The sequence below is a fragment of the Verruconis gallopava genome (assembly GCF_000836295.1).
Source record: "Verruconis gallopava strain CBS 43764 unplaced genomic scaffold supercont1.19, whole genome shotgun sequence".
NCBI classification, from domain to species: Eukaryota; Fungi; Ascomycota; class Dothideomycetes; order Venturiales; family Sympoventuriaceae; genus Verruconis; species Verruconis gallopava.
The window spans coordinates 479,401-504,379 of record NW_015622155.1 but is presented as its reverse complement, the minus strand read 5'-3'; the positions used below and the strand labels follow the sequence as shown (position 1 = coordinate 504,379).

The window sequence follows — 24,979 nt, the reverse complement described above, 5'->3', positions numbered from 1 at the left end:
TTCGAGGCTGGCCTTTCGGTGCTTCTCCATCGCGGAATGTGCAAAGATAGGGTCACGGACGGTTGGAGACGCTGGGGGGGATTTCGCCTTGGTGCCTTCTTCCCAACACCAAACCTTCGTTGATCAAACCTTTGGACGCACGCTATCGAGCTTGGCAGTGCGGAACCAAAAAACCAGCGGAAAAGGTTGGGGTCTGCGAAAGGCTTGAAGGCAACGTGCGGTTCGCATCTGGTGAGCTCTGGCAAGGTAAAGCTGTGAAGAGGACGACGCTACAGCTTGTTTGCATGCTTGCTTTGTTGATTGGCCTGCCGAGTCCTTCTCTAAATATTTCTACCGTCAGTCACCCAAGGCGAGGCTAGCGTGGCTGTCAAGAGCGCGGAACGGGAAAAAAAAAAAGGTAAGAGATAAGGTTGAGCTGCTCAGTGCCAGCGGCAATCACGTAGACGTTCGCGTTGCAGAGAGCATTCTGACTAGTCTTTGGCCAATTCCAAACCGCTTCTTATGGGAAGAGAGGGGTGCCAACTATGTGCAGAGCAGCTGCCGGTTAACGAGTGCCGACTGGCACATCTCTCCATGTGTCGTGCGCTCTCTACAGATTTGTATATCGAAGCTGCTGGGTGTGCAGATTCAACCTTCCTGGACAAGATTCCGCCCGGTTTGTCGCTAGGGCTCTGCGCTGCTTCCTGGTGGCCTTTCGGTGGCCCTCGGATCGGTGCCATTCACTTTAATTGCCGGTTGCTCTATGTTAGATTGTGCCAGTTGCACAGCGTCATCGCTGCTTTTGGAACCTGCTCCAGCCTGCAGATATGCTACAGAGACTTGCTCGTGAGTCTGGGACGTGGATGTTCTCTCCATCTGCTCATTGGGCTTGTTGGCGTTGGATACACTCTCCTGGGATGTGTCCCCGTCAAATAAAATGGCCATGGCAGCGCGGCATCGGCTAAACAAACCTCGCTTCCTTTTGCTACCTGCTGGTACCTTAGTTGGAAGTGGAGAAGCAGTCGAATTAATGAAGACAGCGCCGCCCCCCTTAAGGCTTTCTCCTTGCTCACTTTCATCGTCTGCGATGCCTTGGTCTAGCCTGTCATACCTTGGATCCAGGCTGCCGAGCAGCATCTTATAAACGTCTTCTCGCGCGGGTTCTGTGTCGATGACGTCTCTGGTTTGAAGAAAGAAAAACTTAGCTCTCCGTCTGCAGAGATTTTGGGGCGTTGTCTAAACTTACAGCATCCCGTCATCCTCGTTGCACAGACGGTCGTCCAAGTAGTCCAAATACAATGCGGCCTCGGCCTCCTCGCCAAAATGGACAAATTCTATAGTGAAGGGGCGCGTGTCGGTAGTCTTAAGATCAGGCTGAATCCTCTGCAGAAACTCTTTAATCGTGTTGCTAACGTCGACTTTGTCGCAGCCTCTCCACATGCCGTCTGTGAAGAAGATCAGCGTTGCTGGCTTCGGACTGTGGTCGGACTTTTTTGTCAAAGCACCTGACGACGGTCGCCATTTCTTCGTCGCCCTTCGCTTCGGATCCTCATATTCGCGGAAAATCTGATCCAGTCTGGTCGCTATGTTAACGGAGTAATTGCGTGGGTCGTAGCGACCGCTGTCGATGCTGTGGATCAAATGGTCCACTTTTTTGCCACAGAGCCTGACCTCCGCGTTCCCGGTGAACAAGACCTCAACGCCGTCGTCGTCGTATTTATGGCACTTCCTGAGAAGAACCTTGAGAAGATCGCGAGCCTCGGCCCAGTACTCGGACATGGACTCGGAGTTGTCAAGCAAGAAGATCTATATGGCTTCCATGAGCAACAAAAACGAGAAGGACAACAACGATGACGATGATATTTTTCTCGAAGAACAACGACGAAAGCAGTAGCAGAAGCAGCAAGAACAACGAGGGACACTTACAATGTCTCGGTTTTTGTATTTCTGCTTCAGCTTCTCCTCTCTAGAAGCGAATTCAGGCTTGCCGTTCCACATCTTGTCTTTTTGCCTTCTATGAGCGGCCCGTGCTTGGAAGACGTTCTCTGGTTGCAAGGGACGTCTCTTCTCGGATCGCAAGAGACGATAAGAGGCCGGACTCACGGCTCGGTAGCTTTGGGTCGCGCCAAGATGAAGATCTGTCGCCACCGCGGTGTCAAGCCTCAGCTTACTGGGCTTACGGTCTTGAAGCGCTACCTCGTCTGCTTGCTTTGACTCCTCGATGCATTCAATGACTTTATTCACCTCGGCTTCCAGGCTCGCCGCCTGGATTGCATTCTCGAAAAATTTGTTCGCCTCGTCCTTCTTAATATGGATGGCCTTTTCTTTACCTAGGGCCGCCATCTTCTTCGCCTCTGGCGAAGTATGCCTTTCATCATTGAATGGCTCGCTTATGCCATCGAGCATGCCGTATTCAGTTTTACGCTCGTTGTAATCCTTGAAAGCTGCTAGTATCACAGGGTCAATGGAAAGATGCTCTCGAGCACGGCTTGCCCACTTCCTCTCCAGATCCTGGCACAGTCTGGAAAACTTATGTGCAGTTGCCCTCTTCTCGGGATCAGCAACGAGCAGCTCCTTCTCGACCAGATCAATTACGTCCGCTGTCATAAAATCGCCGATGCACAAACAGGCCTTTAACAAATTGTGCCACTGCGAAATCTCTGGGAGTGGGTCGCTGCCGTCATGGAAGTAGTTACCAGGACTTTGCTTCTCAGGAAGCTTGGCTTTGCGCAGCATCGTAGAGTTGACGCGCACCTGATCATAAACCTTGACTTCGTCGGCGCCAAGAACCAGCCAAGTAGCGGCGACAGAGAGAATACACCCAAGAGACCACATGTCGATGGCGGTACTGACTGGCTTTCGGGAATCACGGCCTGGGTGAACTTCAGGGGCTCCCCAATTATGGGTGTAGCCGTATATTTGGATCGTCTCATTCGTGCCCATCATGCGCGCGTAGCCCATGTCCGCCAACTTCCACCGTCCTTGCACGCTGACAATGTTTGAGGGCTTGATATCAGCATGCAGGGCACGGTTATTGATGGTGATGCCTTCGAACTTCACCGAGTACTGGTGCAATTCTGCCAGTGCGTCGGCGAGCCGAAAAAGGTTTATCCAGAACGACTTGATCTGTGCAGGTAACGTAAGCCGAGACTTGTTCTTGAGAAAGTCGCTCATGTCGTATTCTGCCAACTCGAGCAGGATGAACAGCTTAGCCTTTGCAGGGTTTCTACGAGCACTCTTCTCAAGACCTGGGCTCTCGTCGCCCGTGTCTGACTCCGGCCTAATCCACTTGGTAAAGCTGCCGAAATAGTTCACCACGCCTTTGACTTTGCTGCCCTTGAAGCGCTCGAAGATGGCCTTTTCGTTGTTCCATGCCCTGAGAGCTTCTGCATTGTCTGAGTCGTTGGTGTATTCCTTGACGACAAGTTGGCACACCTGGAGACCGTCCGTAAGTAGGTCCTGAGACAGCACAGTGTTGCGGACTTACTTTGACCGGGCCGAGCTCTTCATCTGACGTGTCATCATAGTAGCAGCTCTCGTGCAGGCTATCTCTAATCTCCTTATCCACGAATTCCTCTAAAACTGTGATACGGTACACGTGTGCGGTCCCACCTTTCTTCTCTTTTGCCCGACCATTCGTCTCGCGACCCAGCGCTTGCTTGCTCCGGATTGGTAGGACCGCTTTATAATCCAGATTGGGGTCGTCGATGCAAAAAACGTGGGGTTTGAACATCCATTGCAACTTGTAAAATTCCGCAGCCAGAATATTGATGTCATTGTCGGACATCTTCTTGATGTCGGCAACTTTTTGCTTGTACAGCTTGTCGACCATGTCAGCACGTGACATTGGGAGCTCCCTATCTACGATACCAGCGTGCTGGAACTTGGTCACGAATTGCGGTTGCCCAATCTTCAGTAGGATACAAAAGACGATATCGACGCGCTTCCACTCCTTATCCGGTTTGATCACCGTGTCGTAATTGATGCCTCGCCCTCTGTACACGTTCTGCAGGATTCGGAAGAGTGGAGTTAGCCCGGTCTCGGGAGCCGTAGTGCGCAGCCATTTTGTCAAAGAATATATTCGCACGTATTCCTCTCCATCCCCGTACGTTCGAAGAGTGTGCGCTTCGAGTTGCTTCTCAAAGCTTGGGTCAAGATACGGAGTCTCGGAGAACGCAGACGTCGGTGATCGACCTGGACTAGCCATCATTGCGGGTCTAGCCTGACGCCGTCAATGGCAACGCGGATCCAAACATAGAGGTGTGTCGATTACAACGACAATTAATCGCGCGTTGAGAAAAGCATCCGAGGATCAAGGAGAGGTTTAGAGAAACAGGAGCCCACATGAGGGGATGGGAATAAAAGCGCCAGGGTGAGGGACACATTTCAGATATGGCGAACAACTGAGGGAGAGGGCCGTGTTCCATTTGAGGCTGAGAAACTATTCTGGGTGGGCGGGATTAAGCGAACTTGCGTCTAGACTCTGCGAAGACGGCGGCAAACCCCGGCCAAGAAAGCCAGTGCAAGGGGTCGATTCGATTAGCTGCATAAACATGAATATCAAAAAACTAGGTGTGTGCTGAGCTACACAGTTGTGTGTCAAAATGAAACAAAAGCAACTAAACCACAACAGGGTGAAGGGGGTATCGCTATTGTACAAATTAAATTTATGCCAGGCTGTACTTCACATCCTTCCTTTTCATGTCCCATCTACGCCTTGAATAAACGAAAATTCCCAGAGCAATAGCAACTGTCACAGCCGTCAGGGGCAGAGTCACTTCGAGCCAACGTTTTAGAGCGAGGTCAGAAAAACTTCCCATGTATGCCTTGCTTGGAGTTGACGAATTTTGAGGCGCCGATTGGGCTGAAGAGGAGCTTTGAGCCCCGCCTCCCTGTTGGTATTTGACAACGTCCGTACTGAAGAAGCCCTACAAGTCCACCGCAATCAGCTGGCGCAGAAGAGTACTGAGAGGCCAAGGAGAAAACACTTACGGAGACGAAGGAGCCTGGCAGGTAGATCACGCTGACGACTGCCAGAACTCTCATCGCGATAGTCTCCCTGTACATTCCGACGCTCATGCGCTCCATCCTCGTGGTCGATTGGATCTGAAGACGCTGGTTCGCCTTTTTTTTGCAGAGCATTAGAGTCGACTCTGCCTGAGGACACACGGTCTTACCAGTTCCTTGCGGTCCGACGTTGTTTGATAGAGCAGCTCCGCCCTCGTGGTGCGCAGCTGGGTGTCCTCGATCATGTACTTGAGATCGCCTACGAATTCGTCAATGGCGCTTTTGCACGAGTCCCGGCTGGCGAAGCGGTCATCCTTCAACAGGCGCTGGTAAAAGTCGGCCAGGTCTTGCAGTCGGCCTGCGTTATCTTTGAGCTGCGAGACCGCATCCTTGGTCTTTTCTCCCAGCTCCTGAATCTTGATGAGGTCGTTCGGCGCGAGCAACTTGAACGGCGCGTGCGCTGTGTCTTCAGTCTGGGCAGCTGTCAGTCGACACGAGTCAAGCATCGCGGCTGCTCGACCTACCGCTAGGTCCACGTCCTCCTCAAGCTCCAGAAGGCAGTCTCTCCAGGTCTCGCTTGCCCATCGACAGAGCATGAGGTGCATGGCGAGACTTGACTTCAGACTGGCTTCGACGGATCGAAAGTCCTTATCTTCCGCCTTCCCTTTGCTTCCAAGAAGATCAGCGGCTTCCTTCATGACATCCCAGTGCCCGTGCGTGAGTATCCAAAACGAATTCCCGTTTTCGAGGTCGAACTGGTGATGTACGGCCACCTGGCGAAATGATCTCGCCTTGGACTTCAGGTCGTCTGTTTCCTGGGGCCGTACCGTGTCCACTCCTGTAGATTTCAGATTGTAGCATAGTTGGAAGAACTTCCCGGAGCGCCCAAGACTAGCATCGGCAACGGGCGACGTGGGCCCACCCACGGATATGTATTCACAGAATCCGGTAAAGTGCAAGTTCTTTTGTTGGATTTGGAAACCAAATGCATCGAGAAACTCGAGGTACCGGGGTGTTACCTGATGGAATGTCAGAATCTTTGCGAGCATCGCTTTGGTGATCTTGAGTGTGTCCCTCGAGTTTCCATTGCATCCAAGGAATCTGACCATCGTTAGCGTCGAGCTTTCACTCCTCGATTCAAACGCAAAGACTCACACCACTCGGCACTGTGGATCCGGTTTAAGAAAGTGCTGGAGTTTCTCACTGTCGCTGCCAGAGCTGCGGATGGTGCTCGCAACGCTGGAACTAGTACTGCCTGATGAGAAAGATGGGTCGATTCCAAGCCATTCGGTCAGCTTTCGGTCGGTTGTGATGCCGTCCTTTGCTAATAGGCCATTTGAGATGTCCATATAAAACAGGCGAACCTCATCTTTCGAAAGGACATGATATGGTGCTGCATCGAGTCTTTCGAATTTCCTATGCTGCGAATCGATGACGAAGTTGGACGTGTTCTTCCACAGCAGATTTGTGGGGTATTCAGCGTAGCTTGCATACGAGTTTTCCATGGCTGGAGACGGTTGGGGCATTGAGGCGCTCCAGATTTTGATCAGAAGGGATCGAATATGGGGAAGGGAAATCGGATTAAAATGACATATCTACAGCGAGCCTTATTATCGAAAGCGGCAGAGCAACACTGCCGACTCTGCGTCTGCCAACTAGTGGCGGTTCAGCTCTCAGCCCCATTGCCATCTCGCCTACCTCCGTGCAAGAGTCCACGCAAGGTATATGCATGGTGGCGCAGTCGAGGGCACACCACAAGACTTTCTAGCCCACGGCACATGCCGCGATCATCGTCCTCTCGTTTTACGATACGTGCTTCTGTGATGTGGCCGGTCACCGGAAGGTCGTGTGATCTCTTGACCACGCTGGTTCGAATTTCGCCTGAACAACCTGTACACGACTACACGGTCAGGTTTCAAAGGGGAAGGGCAGGTTGCCGTCCGCATCAGGCTGAAAGCCTCCCGTGCTTTTGCGCAGCTTCGCAATTTCTTCTTCTTCGCCCTTCAAAAGTCATCAGAACGAAGGCGCTTCTCCGTAAGATGTGCCATGTTCACGAACCTTTTCCAGACCCCTCGGGAGCATCACGTAAAATTTGTCATTGATCTGCGACACACGTGTCAGCGTAAAGTGCGTTACCGTCGTTTGGCTAGCGACGCTCTTACCTCTTGCATCTCGCCAATTTCCTTCTTGTGCTTGGGGAACTTCTTCTCCAAGAACTCGACAACCTGTTTCCTGTCGAGGTGATAGGCGTCGATTATCTTGACTTTCTTCAGCTCTTCTTTCCTCAAGCCGATCTTTCTCGCGGCCCGCTGCTTCAAGGATGTCGCCTTATTTTGGCTGTCAACTGTAGTTTGCATGGTAGGATAGGAATCAATGTTAGGTGAAAAGCGCTTGTGGAAGCGAGCCTCTTGGGCTGAATAGTCAGCCCTTTTGTGTTCTGAGGCGGCAGAGGCCGCAACCAAGTTCGCTTCACTTGCTATACAGAGAAGGCTGAAGGCATTTGGCCCCCACATCTCGATGCGGTGATTCGTTCGCTAGAGCCTCCAGGCGGACGGCTCGCGCAACACCGCATCTCCTCTCTCGCCTGTCGTGCATGTGGCTGCGATGCTTCGCCCTTCACAATGTTCTAGGCTTCTTGCTGTGGTGAATTCATAGAGTCAGCCACTGACGATCCTGCGAAAGGTACTGCCCACTTTTGGTCTTTTCTTTTTTTTTTTTCTCCCTCAATTTATTTCATCTTATTTCTTTTTAGAGGCCGAGGCGGGGAGTGTGATTGTCGACGACAGAGAAGGCTGGGACGAGATTTGAATGCCACAATGCAAAAGGCAGTTCCGCTCATATGTGGTCGGCATTCAAGCCAGGCCAACGATGGAGAAGAAGATAATTGGAGCGGCTCTCGCGACGTTTTAATCGATTCCACAGATTTCCAGCGAAGATGCGACGGTTGTTCTCTGAATCGTCATAATACCAGTTGATGGATCCTCGTCTGTCGGCGTTCGAACCCATAAGCATGCGCCATATTGGGATACCTAAACCCCTTCATCGTTCTTTATCACGGTCAAAGCCTCATGGTGAAAGCCCTGAGTAGTTGAACAAGCATTCCTTGCGCTTACTTTGCGGTTTGGAACCTCGACTTCGATTCTCTTAGATTCTTCTCCTTTATGTACAGTTTCCAGAGTAAAGGAATTTGCAAGCACAGACAAGGGGAACAAGTCACGCTCCAGCTCAATGACCCTTAGCTTAGCTTAGCCTCCTCCACCGTGGTCATCGCGCATTCGAGCCTGTCATCGATAAACTTTCACACAACTCCCGTCTGTGGAAACGATTTTTCGCGAGAAGCATATTTACAGTTCAAAATCTGTTCGGAAAGTTCTGAAATGCAAGGTGCAAAAATTGCCATGCTTGGCCGGCTACGCTTGTCCTGTGGAAACAACAACCTGAAATTGAACAACTTTAAGAAAGGCCATTGAAATATCTGCACAAGATAATAGACTACGATAGCACGACGAGCAGCAGCTGGTCAGGAGCCTCTACGGCTGTACGAGAAACGCAATGTTAACGATTGGTCGTCTCGACTGTACGAAATGATCCAACATTTGATACTTGCTAGCATCGCAATCTGTGCAGGTTGCGCTGTGAAAAGGATTGTTATTTGGTTGCATCTGACTAGGGCTAACCGTTAAATGAGGCACTGTCGTTGCAAGACTGTTTAAGAACCATTTACTGTTCTATTCCTGGGATCCATAAAGAGCCAGAAAGATATGTCACGTTCTGTTTACCTTGCAAGATGGCGAAGATTTGCATTCGCGGAATAGCATCGACGCTCCCAGCAAGTCTACATTACCGGATCAACGAGATCGACATTGAGATGGTACTTAGTCGATACCCTAAATGACAGCATTTTCAAAACTGGAGCTTGACACAACATCGAAATCAAAGTCACAAGCGGAGCGGAATGACATTCCGGAGGATGCTGATATGATAATACCTGAGTTCTAATCTTCCTCATCCGCTATGGTCAAACAAACATTGATATTCATCGCTTTCAAATCCACGATTTTTCTTAAGGAGCAAAGGTCACCTGGAATTAGGTCTTGTACGATCCAGGCCAGATCTCTAGCGCAAGCGAGAATTTCGCTTCATTCCAAAATGTATTGCATTGAGATGTGGGATCGATCCTAGAATTGCGCCTTGCTATTGTTGAGATCTAAGAGGTGGAACCAATTACTAGACGTATCCCGCGCTTGACACACAGCACGGGTATGACGGGGATTTCTCTGCTAACGCCTAGGGGTTGATGCACTTTGACAGGTGATCGACAGGTCGGGCTCAAGTCCACAGCCTTGTGATGCGTTGCAGCGCCTTTTCTTACGAGCGCTTTTTGGGATATATCGACAGAGTGCGCAGGCTGATTCTTCCTTAGCCAGGCGGAATTAGCATCGTGAAAATCCAGGTTTTTTTAGGCTCCGTTGACAGGTAATGGTGTAAGATGATAATAGAATCGCCTCACAATTATCACATCTGAGAAACACTCCCACGCCAAACAGGACCGGGCTGCAGAAGGACGGAAAGCTCCTGGTCGGCACCAACTCCGCAAGATGAATTTGGCAGTTGTTACGCTATCGTGGGCCCCGGTATTGTCACAGGTCCTGCATGGCGGCCGCTATCTGCAGCCCGCGGATGTTCGCTAAACATCCCCACCAGACATAAAGTCCATTATTATTGAGAGGGAGTGCGTACGTACACGGTGATCCACGGGGATGTAGAAATATTAGCCTCCGTTATATGCAAACGACTTGTCGGGAAGCTTGTACTTCCATCAGCAACGTGGTTTGACGAGCGTCTTCACAGACAAGCATTACAACCTCGTTACAGTGCAAGGATAGTACAGGAAACCAGGAACCGCAAGAGACTAATCTTGAGATGGCCACAGCATTATTGTTTGAGAGTGCGCAAACGGCACGTTTTGGTGCAAGCCACCGCGGTGAGATACGGCTTCTTTTTGTTGTCGAAGGCCTCTACCATAGGAAGACCGCATGTCGAGCACGTTCTGTGTCTCGACCTCTGATTGGCTGCAACGGGACTCAAGCTTCCTGATACTCTCTTAGCTGAACAACCACGCTTTTCACAAGCCATCGGCCTCTTATCCGTCAAAAATCGGATGATTGGATTGTTGCCCCTGGAGTGGCCAAAAAAAAGAATAGAGCCTCTTCTGGAAGGTTTCCCGTCGCAGCATTGTCCACGACTGATCATAAGAAACATTGGGGGTTCTTCACATCCGCACCCATGGCTGTGTCTCGCCATTGGTACGCATTGCCGTCGCCCGATACAGAGAGAAAAGCAGTGAGCCATGCGAGGCTGACCCACGGCCCGTAGACATCGCCCTAGCAAGCTTCGAGATGCTCGATGTGGAGTGTATCCCGCGTGGCACGTAACACTGGAGATAATAATGCTACATTGTCCCGCTCTCGAGTGAATCTTCTCTCTTTTTTTTTTGTGCGCTCAGAAAAGGCTCTCGGATACGGTTTCTCCATTACTGAAGGTGTCCGGATTCCCTAGGCGGTTTGTGGAACACAATGCCTGTCTATACAGCAGGAGGCAATGCTGCCTTTCACAACTTCCACAACGACTATGGTACGTTCTACGAATACCCCTGTTCTGCTCTCATCACGTTGTTAATTCCTTGTAGCTCATATAGAGGACCCCAATGAGCGACGTCGTCTCGCGCTCGCCGAAATCGACAAAGCACCTTTCGGCTGGTATCATGTTCGTGCCATTGTCGTCGCTGGAATTGGCTTCTTCACGGACGCCTACGACTTATTCGCCATTGGACTGGTGACGAACATGCTTGGTGTCGTGTACTGGCAAGATGCCAAGACTAAGAAGGGAAACATCCCCTCGACTGCTGACACAGCGATAAAGATCTCAACTTCGGCCGGCACTGTCATCGGCCAAGTAGGCTTTGGTATCTTGGCCGATATCATCGGCCGTAAAAGGATGTACGGTTTTGAACTGATGGTTATCATCTTCGCAACTCTGGCTCAAGCTCTCTCATCGGACTCTCGCGCCATTTCTATCGTCGGTATCATCATTTTCTGGCGTGTGATCATGGGCATCGGAATCGGTGGTGACTATCCCCTGTCGTCAATCATCACTTCGGAGTTTGCAACAACCAAGTGGCGTGGTGCTATGATGGGTTCCGTTTTCGCTATGCAGGGTATCGGTCAATTTGGCGCTGGAATCGTTTCATTGATCGTGACCGTCGGCTTCAAGAAGTCTCTGGAGTCCGCGTCCGGATATGGGACATGCGAAGGCGTTTGCCAGCTGGCCGTCGACAAAATGTGGAGAGTGGTCATCGGGTTTGGTGCATTTCCGGGCTGTATGGCTTTGTACTACCGCCTAACTATTCCTGAGACCCCGCGCTACACTTTCGATGTTGCCCGTGACACAGTGAAGGCCGGTTCCGATGTCAAGGCCTACCTTGAAGGCTCGTCGCAAGGGTTTCCAAATGAGATCGAACGATATCAAGCATTAGAAAACGACGCTGGTCAACTTGAAATCCCAAAAGCGTCGCTCAGAGAGTTCGCTCAATATTATGGCAAGTTCAAGAATCTCAAAATGCTCATTGGAACTGCCGGCTCGTGGTTTTTCTTGGATGTTGCCTTTTATGGTCTCAGTTTGAACAATGCTGTTATCCTCAAGCAGATCGGATACGCTGGCGGCAATTCTGCCTATGAGATTTTTTACAACACGGCTGTCGGCAATTTGATCATCGTGTGCGCAGGTGCCATTCCGGGTTATTGGGTAACGGTCGCAACGATTGACACAATTGGTAGAAAGCCCATCCAGCTGATGGGATTCATAGTGCTTACCGCACTGTTCTGCGTCATGGGCTTTGCTTTCCACAAACTCTCTGACGGCGCTCTCCTCGGTCTATACGTACTTGCTCAGTTCTTCTTCAACTTCGGACCTAACGCCACCACTTTCATTGTGCCTGGAGAATGTTTCCCCACACGTTACAGGTCAACTGCTCACGGTATCTCCGCCGGTTCGGGCAAGATTGGTGCCATCATTGCCCAGGCAGTTATTGGTCCCCTGCGTACAAAGGGTGCGCCAGCTGGTTCAACTGCTTCTCCATGGCTCAACCACGTTCTTCAGATCTTCGCACTGTTCATGCTGTTGGGTTGTTTCACGACGCTCCTCATTCCAGAGACCAAGCGTAAGACGCTTGAACAACTGGCAGGCGAAGTGCCGGGGTGAGTTATCTCCTTCCATACATTCTAGAACGCTCACGTCTAATGATTTTGGCAGAACTCCTGAATTCGACCCGGATCTGATCAGAGGAGCAAGGCGGAAGCGTGGCCATTCCGATGAGATCCCGTTGGAGCAGGTCTACCCTGAAAAGGACATTGGAATGGCTCGTTAGCGAGAATATTTACGGTCAGCATCTGGTTGGAGTCTCTTTTAAAACTGGGAGGCTGGTCCCACTCATAACTTTCCACCGAGATTTCCAAATAGAATACTTGAATTCAAATATGCCACTTATGTAACTTTACACAATGTAGCTAAAAAAATTCAACGTTTGTTGACCAAATGGTGTGGCAAATGTACAGTTCACAATCGTAGGAGCAAAACTAATATAGTGAGTGGTATTTGATCATCTTTAAATTGTAATTTCCGTTCCTACTGTTTGAACTCGGTTCGTTCTGGTGAGTTCGTATAACGGTGTCCGTATTTGGAAGAAACAATGTGTCCTGACGTCAGCCAGTAGCAGTGTAAAGAAGTGTCTTGATGAGACACTCAAACCACTTCGTTACAATTTTTATGTCAATTTTAACATGTTAGTCGCCGTGAAGAAAAACTTGCTATGCCGCAGAACATATACGACGATTCGAGCTTCTTTGCAAACTATAGCCTTCTTCCACGGTCGGTTCATGGTTTAGGCGGCGCGGCTGAGTGGCCGACCATGAAGCGATTGGTGGGAAACGTCAAAGACAAAGACGTCCTTGATTTAGGATGTGGAATGGGATGGTTTTGCCGATGGGCACGAGATGAAGGAGCGAGGTCTGTGCTGGGTACCGATATATCCCAGAACATGCTTCGACAGGCCCGCAGTTTCGACAACGCACTTTCCTCGGGGGCTGTCTCAAATGCGTTGATCTACGAACGGAATGACCTGGAGTGTCTTGAATTACCTTCCGAGAAATATGATCTCGTCTACAGCTCCCTTGCTTTCCACTATCTGCCGTCCGTGGACCGGCTGTTTTCAAACATCTTCCGCGCTTTACGTCCTGGCGGCCGTCTTGTTTTTTCCGTGGAGCATCCTATCATGACGGCTCCGTTGGGACCTGCGTTCGACGGTACCTACAGGCGTGATGAGCGCGGTGACGTGTTCTGGCCTTTGAACTCGTACTCGATCGAAGGATTACGGGAGACCACGTGGCTGGGTGTGACGGGCGTGCAGAAGTACCATCGTGCGGCGGAAACGTATCTCAATTCTCTCATCCACAGCGGATTCATGCTGACTACCGTGCGAGAAAGCTGGGACGGTATGAATCGAAAGCCCCGATCAAATGAGGAGGATTGGGGTGGTCATAGGCCGTTTCTTCTGATCATTGCCGCGGACAAGCACGCGTGTAGGCCTGATTAAATCATCGCTTTCGGGGCTCAGACCCTTGAAACCTTAACAGGCATTTGCTGTCAACTGTTATATTACACTGTTTCATGGCTAGCATGTTTGATTTTTATTGTTGTCTAAAGCCACCTTCGCTGATTTAGACCGCGTTTCTATGCACATCGGGGGTTTGATGCGTCCAATGCTGAGGTTCATCCTCACTTGTAGATATTATTTTAAGAAGAACTTATGTGCGTTATCTTGCTTTCACCTGTATGTTTGCCTACTTTATTTACTCGTGGGAACGTTCCGGAGTTTCTCCTAAAATTTTAGGATCTAGGTTCAGTGCAGCATTTAGAAATTGAGCTGTCCTTTTTGCAGGTATTCTGTCTAGAAGTTGGGACGCGGATCACTAGGTTCATGGGTTTTGGAACGCACTTTACGAGTTACGATCTTGTGAGGAATTCGGAGAGGTGGAATATTCTGCTGTGGAAGTGACGCGCGAGTATGTAAAGACTTGAATCTTACCAGCCCTTCATGAGAATGCCAGTACCAATTGCAGCACGGCAGTTCTGCTGGCAGTACTTCAATAAGAACTGAAATGAACAATTATAGCCTCTGATTAAAATGGTTCGTCAATCTGTACGCAGTTGGTAGTATTTAACACGGAATGTACCAATAGAAAGTGACTGCCATACGCTCATACTCAGGACGCACGCTGTTATTATGATGCTATCACGATATCTCCATTATCAAGATATGGACCCGGTTTTCAATCCGTTCGGATACTTCTCAGTGTAGATTCCTTCTTTGTAGAATCGTTGCAACTATGATCGAAAGGCAACGGTAAACCAAAATCAATCAATCCAAGGGATTTTGAGTGGAACTGGGAATGCATATGTAATTTCGAAGCCTGCACGAAATTTCGATTGGAATTTGAGTGACCCGCAAATCGGACTCAAAATCGGACTCAAAATACAACAGGAAAGGATTACATGGCCACTTAAGATGAAGTTGATAAGGGCGAAAGAAAGAAATGCTTCATACACGCGGTCCTTCAGACACAAATAGTGTCTGCGTTGAGGAAGAGTCTTTGTCTTTTTGCCCAATTCAATATATGACGCCGAAAGTGAGTCACTTTTCTCAAAACTTTGGAGTTAACAAATTTTTCGGGTACGTCCGAACACGAAGTTTCTGATATATGATCTATCCTTCCAGCAGGGTAAGAACGTGCCTATCAAGATTGTCATTTTTCTTTTGTACAGAACAAGCGGTGTATTTATACAGAGTCTAACAGGGTATCTCGAAACCTGAGAGGTGAGGTCTGTGAGGATTAAGTATTGCGCTTTGCAAGAGGCTTCCTGCCTCTCTATTTCTCGGACTTCACATTCTCCTTCAACCAACGCCTGGCCAACTCCTCTAGGTTCTCCGAGTCCCTCCTCTCATTCCATTCCTTTATAATCTTCCCAAATTCAAAAACCACTTCGATAGCGATCAACAAAATGATGATCCACTCCAGCCTCAAATCATGTCTTTCGCTGAGCGTCTCCCTTAGGACGCTAGCAATCTCCTGTGCATACCCGAGTTTCTCGTTCAGAACTTTTATTCGTACGTTGACGTCAAGTGCCTTGCCCGTAAGCTCATAATAATTCTCCAAGCCGAGCTCGTGGCGCGAATCCCAAAAAAGGTCAGGCAGACTGTCCGTAAGCTCAGAGTATAGATTTAGCTGAGCACGAATAGATAGCAGCTCCCCGGTTTTACGAAGGATGAACGGTCGTGAGAAGGGAAGCCGAGAACCAAAGCCAAGCTTCTCACAAATTTTTCGGAGGAAGATTGGGCGGTTAAAGGGCAGTGGCGTGCCTCTAGACATTATCGTTGGGATGCTACGGGTGGACACAACATAGGCCTCGGTCAGACGCTCAAGGACGGCAAGCTTGGTGCTACGGGCGAGACCGGAGGAGAAAGCAATCTTAGCCAGTATTGTGTCTTTCTCAGGATACTCGTCTGCCTCTACGTCGGTGCTGGCCGGTTCGTTCGACTTGCTGAACAATTTCTGTCGTGATAGCGACTCAGATTTCGTACCTAGTATAATGGTGTCACCAACGATAGAGCTCCGTTCTTGTTCAGGAGCCTCCAGGTACTCAAGATCTTCTTTCTCAAGTTCAACACTTCCGATTTGAGAATTGAGCGCTGCAGGTGGAAGAACACGTTCGACAAGCCGAAGGGCTACGCGCTCCGGAACATTCCACGCAACAACGGTACCTGAAGGAAAGATGAAAAGATCCCCATGTTCTCTTTCTGTTGGAGGTTGGGGCTGCTGCTGAGATGTAGGAGCGTAGATCGGAGTTTGTATGTGAACAACCTGGGGGAAGAGGCCAGTGTTGTATGGATCAAGGGTGAATCCATCTGCCTCGACGAGACGAGCGGCCGTGGCAATATTGTATTGTTCGGCAGCGCAGTATGCTGTTACTTTCTATATATCAGATCAGCATGCAAACTATGTGTCTACACTTCCCTCTTACCTTTGTCTCAATATCGGGATCAATGATCCGCAAGCCGCCCTTATCCTGAATGATCTGCCTCTTCTTCGCCGCTGCTAATCCAACACTTCGCAAGGTCTGCCGGGCCTTTGACCTAACGGTCGGCCCCTCAAGGGGCTTTATTTCATCGTGCTCATTCTGTTCCTGCTTTCTATACAGTGGACTCGATGCGGTGAAAGATCGGATGCAGGAACCAAACTCATTGGAAGTCGGTGGTGAAAGCGAGGGTCTACGAGCCCAGCGCGAAATTGCTCTCACCTGACAGTACCGCAAACCCAACATGTACGCTTTTGTCTTCGATTCGAAGAGTCCGATGACATTACTGGGATTCCGGTAAAATGGCTTGCCTCATGATAATGGAAGCCGGATGGTTCTGCATAGGATTACGATTTGGAACAGATGCTCGGAGAAATTTGGCATGCCAGGGTCCTTCGAGCTCTAGACTAAATGACCTCACTAACTGTGAGCCGAACCCAACACGACCACGTCCTCACAACTCTTCAACCACAACAGCACCATAGATCCCCAACTCGATGCAGCGCATTTATCGCTCCGCGCAGCAGAGGTAGTTTACAGCCTCCTCACTCAGTGACATGGCAGCGGATCCCGAGGACGAGCTTAATGAGAGCTCAATTAAGACGCCTACGGCTCTCGAGCCTGCCACGCCGCCGAGAAGACCACGCGCCGCGACTGAAGTTTCTGCAAGGACGGAGGCTACTGAGGATACAGCGGATGACGAAGAAGAAGATGAAGAGCCCAGATTGAAGTACTCGCGCCTGACAGGGAGTCTCGCGGGTTGCTATAGGAGTGACTCTACGAGTAGTTTTCTGGTTGCTGGGGATAAGATGGTAAGGCCTTTTCTCTGAGTGAACTAGATATGAGGCGCTTATGAGATATCAGATCGTAGGGTCGCATAACGGAAACATTGTGAGTTCTGCAGAAAACGGCAAGTATAGGTCTATCGCTGACAGGTTAATAGAATATCTTTACCATCCCGTCATTCCAGCCTCTAAAGTCCTACCGTGCGCATACGGCTACAATAACGTCCGTCTCAATATCACCTTTTCCGCCTCCTTGGCCGTCGGCCCAGTCGGTAGTTACGTCCAGGTTAAAGGTGGAAGACCCCGTCGGCTCTGTTCCAGTTCAGCCAAGCTCGATCAAGTCTGGCACCACTCCTTCATCGCCTCAGCCTCTCCGGCAACCGCAACCTCAGATTCCAGCCACGCCATCGAACTCAATACACGTTGCAACATCGTCTATAGATGGTTTGGTATGTGTACAGTCCTTGGTTGATGTCAGAGATGTGACCCTGCGTAATTTCGCGCGTCCAGTCAACTCTGTAGCGCTTTCGCCTGAATACAAGAGCGATAGGACATATATATCGGGTGGCCTTGCAGGCAATTTGATTCTCACCATAGGTGGCAGAACAGGCGTCAAGGAAAATGCAAATACGAACAGTGCTGCAGCAGCGGCATCCGGATGGCTGGGCTCGATAGGTCTCGGCAGCAATACGGGCAAAGACACCATACTCCATTCCGGCGAGGGAGCCATTAGTTCAATCAAGTGGTCACTATCGGGCAAATTCGTCGCCTGGGTCAATGAGCAGGGCATCAAGATTATGAGATCAAACCTGAAGCTCGAGAGTGCTGACGTGGATTACGCCTGGAAGCGCATCGCACACATCGATCGACCTAATCGTAAGAATTGGGAAGAAATGGCTGGCGTGTGGAAAGCGCGAATCGAGTGGATTGACGAAAGATGCCTGGAATCGGATGAAGATGAGCTGTCCGCAACTCACACGAATGGTCAAACGTCTATCTCGGCGGCTTCTGAGAGTCTGAAGCACACGAAGGGGTTGGGGAAAAGAAGGAGAATAGAGAAGTTGGTAGTTGGATGGGGCGACAGTGCTTGGGTTCTGCACGTCTCGCCGGAAGGGCCTGGCAAAGGCAAAGATGAGTCCGAACGTGTTGGTGGAAGCGCTGCAATTGTGCATCAGTAAGTATCATATGCTGCGAGATTTTTCAGGGAAATGCTAACACGTATATCGTTTACTTTTTGACGACTGTATCATATCTGGCTTATCGCTTTATACCCCATCCTTACTGCTTGTCCTAGCATACCGCACCCGCGACGACAATGACAACCCAATCACTGTAACAGTAGAGAAATCACCACGACGTGGGGTACATCATCGTCAGAATGGGTTGAGCCCCGAACTCAGGCTCATCAATGTTCAAACAAAAGAAGAAGCAGACGTAGACACGCTGACCATGAAAAACTATGAGAGTCTTTCCGCGGCAGACTACCATATCGGCACGCTATATGTCCCTGCCGCACCTGTGGCTGGCCCGGTGCAGAAGGGAGCATTATCCGTTTTTAGCGAGGGCCTTTGGGATGTAGGATCCAGTTTAGGCAATGCGGCAAGGATCTTCAGCTCTGGAGCAAGCGTTCGCAGCTCTGGGAGTGGTGAAAACGCCACCGCTTCACCATCAGCAGTGGGAAGTGCATCTAAGGCTTTACCAGTCATGCCCATAAGACGGCCTGAAGTGCATTCTAATGCTGCAACACCTGGCTTGAAAATCTTCATACACAGCCCGTACGACTGCGTGCTAGCCGTCAAACGCGATCTGGTCGATCATCTAAGCTTTCTACTTGAGCGTCACAGCTATGCGGAAGCCTGGGAGCTAATTAACGAGCATCCTGAAGTTGTATCTGCTCCAAACTTTGAGCCTGCACCGAGCATAGAGTCCAACAGCATTGCTAGCACACCATCGAAACAGCGTGAGTCCCTAGTGGACTTTTTCGCAGACGATGCAGCATCACAAACCACCATCTCTGGAGCACGGATGCAAAATGAGACTGCAGACAGAGAGAAGCGTCGGATTGGGGAGCTCTGGCTCCAACAACTAGTACAGAAAGGTGATTGGAAAGCGGCAGGGCAAGTTGCCGGGAAAGTGCTCGGTACAAGTTCAAGATGGCAGCACTGGATCTTCACATTTGCGAAAGCTGGACGCTTCGATGAGATCACGCCCTACATACCACACCAACCCCTTAAGCCGCCCATCGACAGCTCGGCCTATGAAGTTGTTCTCGGGCACTATATTAACCGCAATCGGCTGAGGCTAAAGGAACTTTTGGACCGCTGGGAGCCGGAAATGTTCAGTATAAATGTCGTCACCTCTGCGATCGAAGAACGCCTTGAGAGAGGCGATATCAAGGAAGAACCAGGAATGGAGGTAGAAGGTGGTGGAGACTGGCGCATTCTGATGGACTCACTTGCAAAATTATATCTTGCAGACCAGAGACCCAAGGATGCTTTAAGATGTTATATTCGCCTGCAGAATGCAGATTCAGCAATGAATTTGATACGCGGGTACCATTTGCTACCGGCTATTGCTGACGATCTCAGGGGTTTTGTCTTGCTGCGCATCAGCAAGGAGCAGCTCCAATCGGCATCCCTATCTGAGCTGGAAGAGAATAGCTTGGAGGCTATACATCTGCTAGTTGATGAGGCATATCAAGGTACAGTAGCGCCAGGCATGGTTGTAAATCAGCTTGGTAGCGAAGACGAGCCTGATCTTCAACCCTTCCTGTTCTTCTATTTACGCGCCCTATGGCGAGGCCAGGGTACAGAGGCTATGGATAAGCCAAAGGATGACGAGGACATTCCCAGTAAACAAAAACGAGAGAAGCAACAACGTCAACAAAGGCTTGAGGCTGAGGGTCGAGCTCTTGTGGAAGACTTCGGCGATCTGGCGGTTCATCTCTTCGCTGAATACGATCGCCCACTTTTGATGGAATTTCTACGTGCGAGTCGTAGTTATGCCTTCGAAAAGGCGAGCGCGGTCTGTGAAGCCAGACAATTTTGGCCAGAACTTGTGTATCTACTTTCACAAACGGGCGAAACGAAACGCGCACTAAAGTTGATTATCAACAGACTCGGTGATGTCAGCTTTGCCATCTCTTTCGCCAAAGAGCAAGATGATAAAGACCTCTGGGACGACCTCCTAGACTACTCCATGGACAAGCCCCGTTTTATTCGAGGACTCTTGGAAGAGGTCGGTACATCAATTGACCCAATCAAGCTCGTACGTCGTATCCCAGAAGGCTTGGAGATAGAAGGGCTAAGGGAGGGCATCGGTCGTATGGTACGAGAGTACGAAATTCAAGCTTCAATTAGTGACGGAGTCGCCAAAGTACTAAGAAGTGAAGTCGCTGCCGGAATGGACTTACTACGAAAAGGTAGAGCACGAGCCGTAAGATTTGATGTTGTGCATGCTATGGAAGAGCCAAAGGAGAAGGGGTCAGAAACCGAAGTAAAGCTTCCTGCGCCTCTAGAAGAGGAGCAAATCGATGCCGCACCATCAATAAACGAGAATTTACAGCACACGAAGCATCAGCACGAAGACGACGAAGAAGCTCCATCCGGCCATTGCACCGGATGCAGGAAACTCTTCGTTGAACATGGTATGTGAAATACTGTCCCTTTCTTTGTTATGTGGGACAGTTATCGTTAACATTAAATTTAGAGCAAGAAACACTGATCGGCTTTGCGTGTGGTCACGTTTTTCACCTCTCCTGTCTGCTTAATCGCATAAAATTTAACAACCCCGAGGCTGCTGGAGCTGTAGAGAGGCTGCAAAACACGTTCAAGTACGAGCCTGCCGAAGAGTTCTCTAGGTCCGTTGGTAGCAAAGTAGCTCATGCGCACATCATCCGGAATGTAGTCCAAAATGGCTGCGTAAGATGTAAAAGTAAGACCGCTACAGAAGAGGAATAGGATCTACGCTCTGGAAGGATATTTCTGGTGAAATTGGGGTCCATTCGCTTGCAAGGAAGTTTGGGTAAGCATGTGGAATCTAGATACCCTGTTGGATTGCTCTGGAAACAATACAGGTGTTTTTTTTTCGTATTGTTGATTCCGGTGTTTTGGAACACGATGTCACCAGGCAGTAACCCCGTCCAGTCTCTCGTAAGCGCAAAGGTTTGCTATGCTGTTGAACCATCAGAAAAGACGAAGGGTTTCACTTATCGTTTATCCTACTGGCCTAATCTCCCTTAGCTCATCGCATGGAGATATGATTGCAGGCGTATCAATGGTCCGCCAGACGTTCCATGCTTGCTAGGACTTGTAATTCTCAAGTGGACACGTTGGACAGAACAGACAGTAACTACGCAGCAAGACTGTGAGTGTCGAGGAAGGTGGGTTTTGAGCTTAGCAAAGAATCACATGGCTTGACTTGGACATTTGGACAAAGCGTTTCCAAGCTTCGTCGTCCTGGTTTCGCTGTTCCGTTCGTAGTCGACAGAAATGCGAAAGGAAAACAAAAACCAAAAGAAGAAGCAAGTGAACCCAATCTCAATGAAAAATAAACTTTTGTAGCTCAACTGAACAGAGTTGTTGACCCAGTTACTGCAGAAATTGCAACTTGTCGACGCTTCTTCTCCACTTCATCTTAACATCCATCTCTGACTGTCTGGAAAAGAACGATCCTTCGACCTTCCATTCTTTGCTAGGCTCTACCAACTCCATCTAAAGCGCCCTTGTTAGTGTCTACGTCTACAAATTTGAACATAGCGCTTACATCAAGAAGGTCGAATAAAGTTGGTAGTGTTTTGATAATTTCAATTCATGCGATGTGTTTTTCAATGCATACTCGTGGTCCGTAAGAGAACGAGAAATCATTGTGATTCATGTATGCATTCTCATCAAGCTCCTTTCTAAGCCACTCAAGAACACCGGGCGTTCTAAGTACGTACTAAATGGAACTTCCCAGCACTATAGCTGTAGTGTCGCTCATGGCCCGAAAATTTCCGCTAACGCACGCACCTAACACAGTTTCGTCGATGAAGTCAGGATATTTCTTCTGAGACTCTAGAAAGCCATCCAGCATATCCACACCCTGGGATCTCCTTTCCTTGAGACGCCCATCTAGAAGACTCCTAGAACTAGACCTTCAGGAAATAAGGCTTGTGGGGTTCTTGAAATGCAAGTACAACCAGTTCTTCTTGATAAACTTATCAAGTATTGGCATATTCTGTACTAATCCGCGACAAAAAAAAAACTTTCCCCTTAAGCTCTTCCAACATGTCTTGTATGTTATCGCCTTCCTTGCAAAAACAAAGAGGTCGGGAAATGGTGAGCTCACCGATAATGTCAAATGCAAGGCATTGAACCCAATTATCGATATCACATCTTCGACCATCATGGCTTCCTTGGATGAAATCTTTGTCCACTCGTTTGATGAAGCACTTGATCATGTCGTCGTTTATACGCAACTGGTACGTAACAATGTTAGTGCTTGCGTAAAGGTCGGCAACAGCGCGTCTCATCTTTCCATGGACGCTTTTGCTCTGCGCAGATACTAGGCTATCAACAACATTCCCGTTGATGGCTCCTTTCCAGACATCCATGCTTGGCATGGGCATTTTTCCTTCTTAAGTTTCTTCAATTTCGTCTGTTCCTACCTTGAAAGAATCATCTTTGAATCCATACGCCTTAGTCATGAGGCTCGATGTTCAAAACAACATTAGGCCCAATCCGAACCAAATTACCATACTGTTCTCGAAGCCCTTGAAACTATAGAGGTGTATCACCTCTCCAGGTGTTGTAGACACAATACAGGTTAGAGAATTTGCAAAGCCAAGGCCCCGGGGTATGAGACATTTCATGACGATACGCGTTGTACAACAGACGAACGAGGACTATGACGAGTGCGAGTCGAGGAAGCGAATTTAACATGGCAGAGAAAATGGAGGTAGTACACAAGCAGAGAGATTTGTGAACAGAAGCCTCTCTGAAATGTCCTGTTCATGGGATGGATTTCACTGTCATTGACGTACAGCAATCAGCACTGAGGACAGTCATAGCATCGACCAGCTCAACTCGCAGCAATGGGTAAGGAGCTAGGTGCTCAGCGTTATATCCAAGCTCGTATGCGTTATGCTCTGAATCAGCTTCAAAAGAGGCCTCACATCTTTGATTAGAACTACAGAGTGTTACGTCTTTCTCTCGCATGGCACTCCGCACAGAGCACTCTGTTTGTCCGTTCTTCAACTCAATCCCAGGGTTTTGGAGAAGAAGTTTAGCTCTATCAAGGCCCCGAATAAGGCAGAATCATCAATAACACGTCGTAGCGAATCGATCATTGCACATAGCGCCCTATGAGCATGAATTCTTTCAATAAAGCCATCCGAGTGCGATTGAGGACCTGGATCAGAACTTTTACTTCTCCCGGAAAGCATGAGATCAGTTGTAAGCCTTGCGTCCGCGTGAACAAGGGCCTTTTCTACAGTACATCGAACAAGCGATATTAGACTTGCACGATTCGTCAGCAAAATAAAGCCTAGGTTCGCTTGAACATACCTCTTTCCACATTTTGGATGTGGTTTGGATGACATATGCTGTTCTTGATGTAACTTTCTTGCCGTGATCAAAGAACTCGATCTCTGAGGCTGTGTCCTTGATTACTTTCTTTGGATTGGCTGGGGAGTTTCAGTCGTCTAATGTCCTCGAGAAATCAATCAAACGCAGTCTTTTAGCGTCCTTTGGATCGAATTCGGCGACCTTTGCTCGGACAAGAAATCGTGCTGTCGCCGAGTCCCTTGATAGGGTCACGTACCCCCTCGAATTGATTAAACTGTTGAGGAGATTCCGAAATTCTTCGGCAGCTGCATCCTTTTCGCTTTCATGCTGGCGATCCCCACTGGCAGTGCTACCCCAGATCTCATCAATTCGTCTCTGGCGGTTGCTGTCCGACAAACTTTTCGCCTTGAGCTTACCCTGAGCTGAGAATCCTGCTGCGAGCATGTCCTCGTCGACACTCATAACATCACCCACAACTGGACCGCCAATATCTTCAAGAGCAAGCATAGCAGCCAGGTGCTTGTCGATAAAATTGTCCAGGAACTTGCGAAGTTTCTGCGTTTCGCGCTCGAAGGATTGTTTTCGCTGATTCTTGGCTGTCATCAGTTCTTTGGTTTTTTCCGTAGTTGTCTTGGCGAGATTATCGCGTTGCACCTGTTGCAATTCTGTAGTTCGCGCATGTAGTGCAGCTGCGAGAGTTTCGGCCTCTGATAGCTGATTCTCTTCTTCTAAAATATCTTGCTCCAATGTTTGCAAGAGCGAACGAGCTGAGCTTATGTTTGCCTTTTCGTCACTGATGGTCTTTTGAACAACTCGTGCCGCCAAGAGCGGTTGCAAAGCCGATTTTGGATCTGGCAGATACGGCGTTTCTGGTGTCATCCGTTCATACGCAGTCCTAATAACCCGAAGTTGCTTCAAACGTTCTCTTGGATCATCCGATGGTTCTGTTGGTGCCAAGCTTGGCGAAGAGGCCTTGAGCTGTCCTGTGGTTAAACGAAGCGAATTCGCCCTTGAAAACCGTCATGCTTACTTGGTTCAGTTCACTCTGTTCTCGGCTCAGAAGCTGTTGCAGCTCGTTGATAGTTGCAATTAGACGTGACTCTACTGCATCTGAATCCTGATCGTCGATATCCATGGCATCTTCCATATGATGCGCAGCGTCACGCGCAAAGCGCTTGATGTTTTCCAGCACTTCATCAGACATGGTTGTCTGAGTGGACGGAAGAGCCTCGTGGTCACAGGACCAATGGGAAAATTTAATTACAGGTGATTCACAGCTTGAGAGGAAGGATTTGCGGTGGAGGCCTGTAGATGTCGTAATTCATCCCTTCCCGAATGGCCTTCTTGCTCTGTACTCTGGACATATACGTATACGCTGTTTTGTATAAAGCATCACGTTTATGGAGTCGACAGATCGAGACCTAACCGAAAGAGGAATAGTGTCTACGCCTTAGGACACAATTAAATTGAGAC

The 24,979-nt window shown here is 49.2% G+C and overlaps 7 protein-coding genes across 7 annotated transcripts; 1 reads left to right on the top strand and 6 right to left on the bottom strand.

Moving 5' to 3' along the window:
• Positions 1-642: 642 nt before the first annotated feature.
• Positions 643-4,186, bottom strand: PV09_05972 (uncharacterized protein; the record flags this gene model as incomplete). The annotated part of the gene is made up of 4 exons (XM_016359546.1): positions 643-1,159; positions 1,226-1,785; positions 1,906-3,414; positions 3,467-4,186. 4 exons carry the CDS (start codon positions 4,184-4,186, stop codon positions 664-666), a joined length of 3,285 nt encoding a protein of 1,094 aa, XP_016212795.1. The 3' UTR covers positions 643-663.
• A 460-nt stretch (positions 4,187-4,646) lies between these two features.
• On the bottom strand, positions 4,647-6,512 carry PV09_05971 (uncharacterized protein; the record flags this gene model as incomplete). The annotated part of the gene is made up of 5 exons (XM_016359545.1): positions 4,647-4,907; positions 4,972-5,103; positions 5,157-5,459; positions 5,511-6,087; positions 6,142-6,512. 5 exons carry the CDS (start codon positions 6,510-6,512, stop codon positions 4,647-4,649), a joined length of 1,644 nt encoding a protein of 547 aa, XP_016212794.1.
• Positions 6,513-6,894: 382 nt separating this feature from the next.
• Positions 6,895-7,499, bottom strand: PV09_05970 (uncharacterized protein; the record flags this gene model as incomplete). The annotated part of the gene is made up of 3 exons (XM_016359544.1): positions 6,895-6,987; positions 7,045-7,089; positions 7,149-7,499. The coding sequence occupies 3 exons, from the start codon at positions 7,497-7,499 to the stop codon at positions 6,895-6,897; spliced, it is 489 nt and encodes a 162-aa protein (XP_016212793.1).
• A 5,299-nt stretch (positions 7,500-12,798) lies between these two features.
• On the top strand, positions 12,799-13,713 carry PV09_05969 (uncharacterized protein). The gene has a single exon (XM_016359543.1). The coding sequence runs from the start codon at positions 12,854-12,856 to the stop codon at positions 13,634-13,636; it is 783 nt and encodes a 260-aa protein (XP_016212792.1). The 5' UTR covers positions 12,799-12,853; the 3' UTR covers positions 13,637-13,713.
• Positions 13,714-14,770: 1,057 nt separating this feature from the next.
• PV09_05968 (uncharacterized protein) lies at positions 14,771-16,544 on the bottom strand. Its single transcript, XM_016359542.1, has 2 exons — positions 16,123-16,544; positions 14,771-16,073 (listed from the first exon to the last, which is right to left on the bottom strand). The coding sequence occupies exons 1-2, from the start codon at positions 16,420-16,422 to the stop codon at positions 14,970-14,972; spliced, it is 1,404 nt and encodes a 467-aa protein (XP_016212791.1). The 5' UTR covers positions 16,423-16,544; the 3' UTR covers positions 14,771-14,969.
• Positions 16,545-21,899: 5,355 nt separating this feature from the next.
• Positions 21,900-22,569, bottom strand: PV09_05967 (uncharacterized protein; the record flags this gene model as incomplete). Its single annotated transcript, XM_016359541.1, has 2 exons — positions 21,900-22,072; positions 22,290-22,569. The coding sequence occupies 2 exons, from the start codon at positions 22,567-22,569 to the stop codon at positions 21,900-21,902; spliced, it is 453 nt and encodes a 150-aa protein (XP_016212790.1).
• A 413-nt stretch (positions 22,570-22,982) lies between these two features.
• Positions 22,983-24,868, bottom strand: PV09_05966 (uncharacterized protein). Its single transcript, XM_016359540.1, has 3 exons — positions 24,537-24,868; positions 23,507-24,484; positions 22,983-23,458 (listed from the first exon to the last, which is right to left on the bottom strand). The coding sequence occupies exons 1-2, from the start codon at positions 24,708-24,710 to the stop codon at positions 23,636-23,638; spliced, it is 1,023 nt and encodes a 340-aa protein (XP_016212789.1). The 5' UTR covers positions 24,711-24,868; the 3' UTR covers positions 22,983-23,458; positions 23,507-23,635.
• Between the last annotated feature and the right edge of the window lie 111 nt (positions 24,869-24,979).

Coding starts and splice junctions, on each gene's coding strand:
- PV09_05966 (XM_016359540.1), bottom strand. CDS start 24,710: ATGTCTGATGAAGTGCTGGAAAACATCAAGCGCTTTGCGCGTGACGCT. Junction 24,485..24,536: donor AACAGAGTGAACTGAACCAA/GTAAGCATGACG, acceptor ACCACAGGACAG/CTCAAGGCCTCTTCGCCAAG.
- PV09_05968 (XM_016359542.1), bottom strand. CDS start 16,422: ATGTTGGGTTTGCGGTACTGTCAGGTGAGAGCAATTTCGCGCTGGGCT. Junction 16,074..16,122: donor ATCCCGATATTGAGACAAAG/GTAAGAGGGAAG, acceptor TCTGATATATAG/AAAGTAACAGCATACTGCGC.
- PV09_05969 (XM_016359543.1), top strand. CDS start 12,854: ATGCCGCAGAACATATACGACGATTCGAGCTTCTTTGCAAACTATAGC.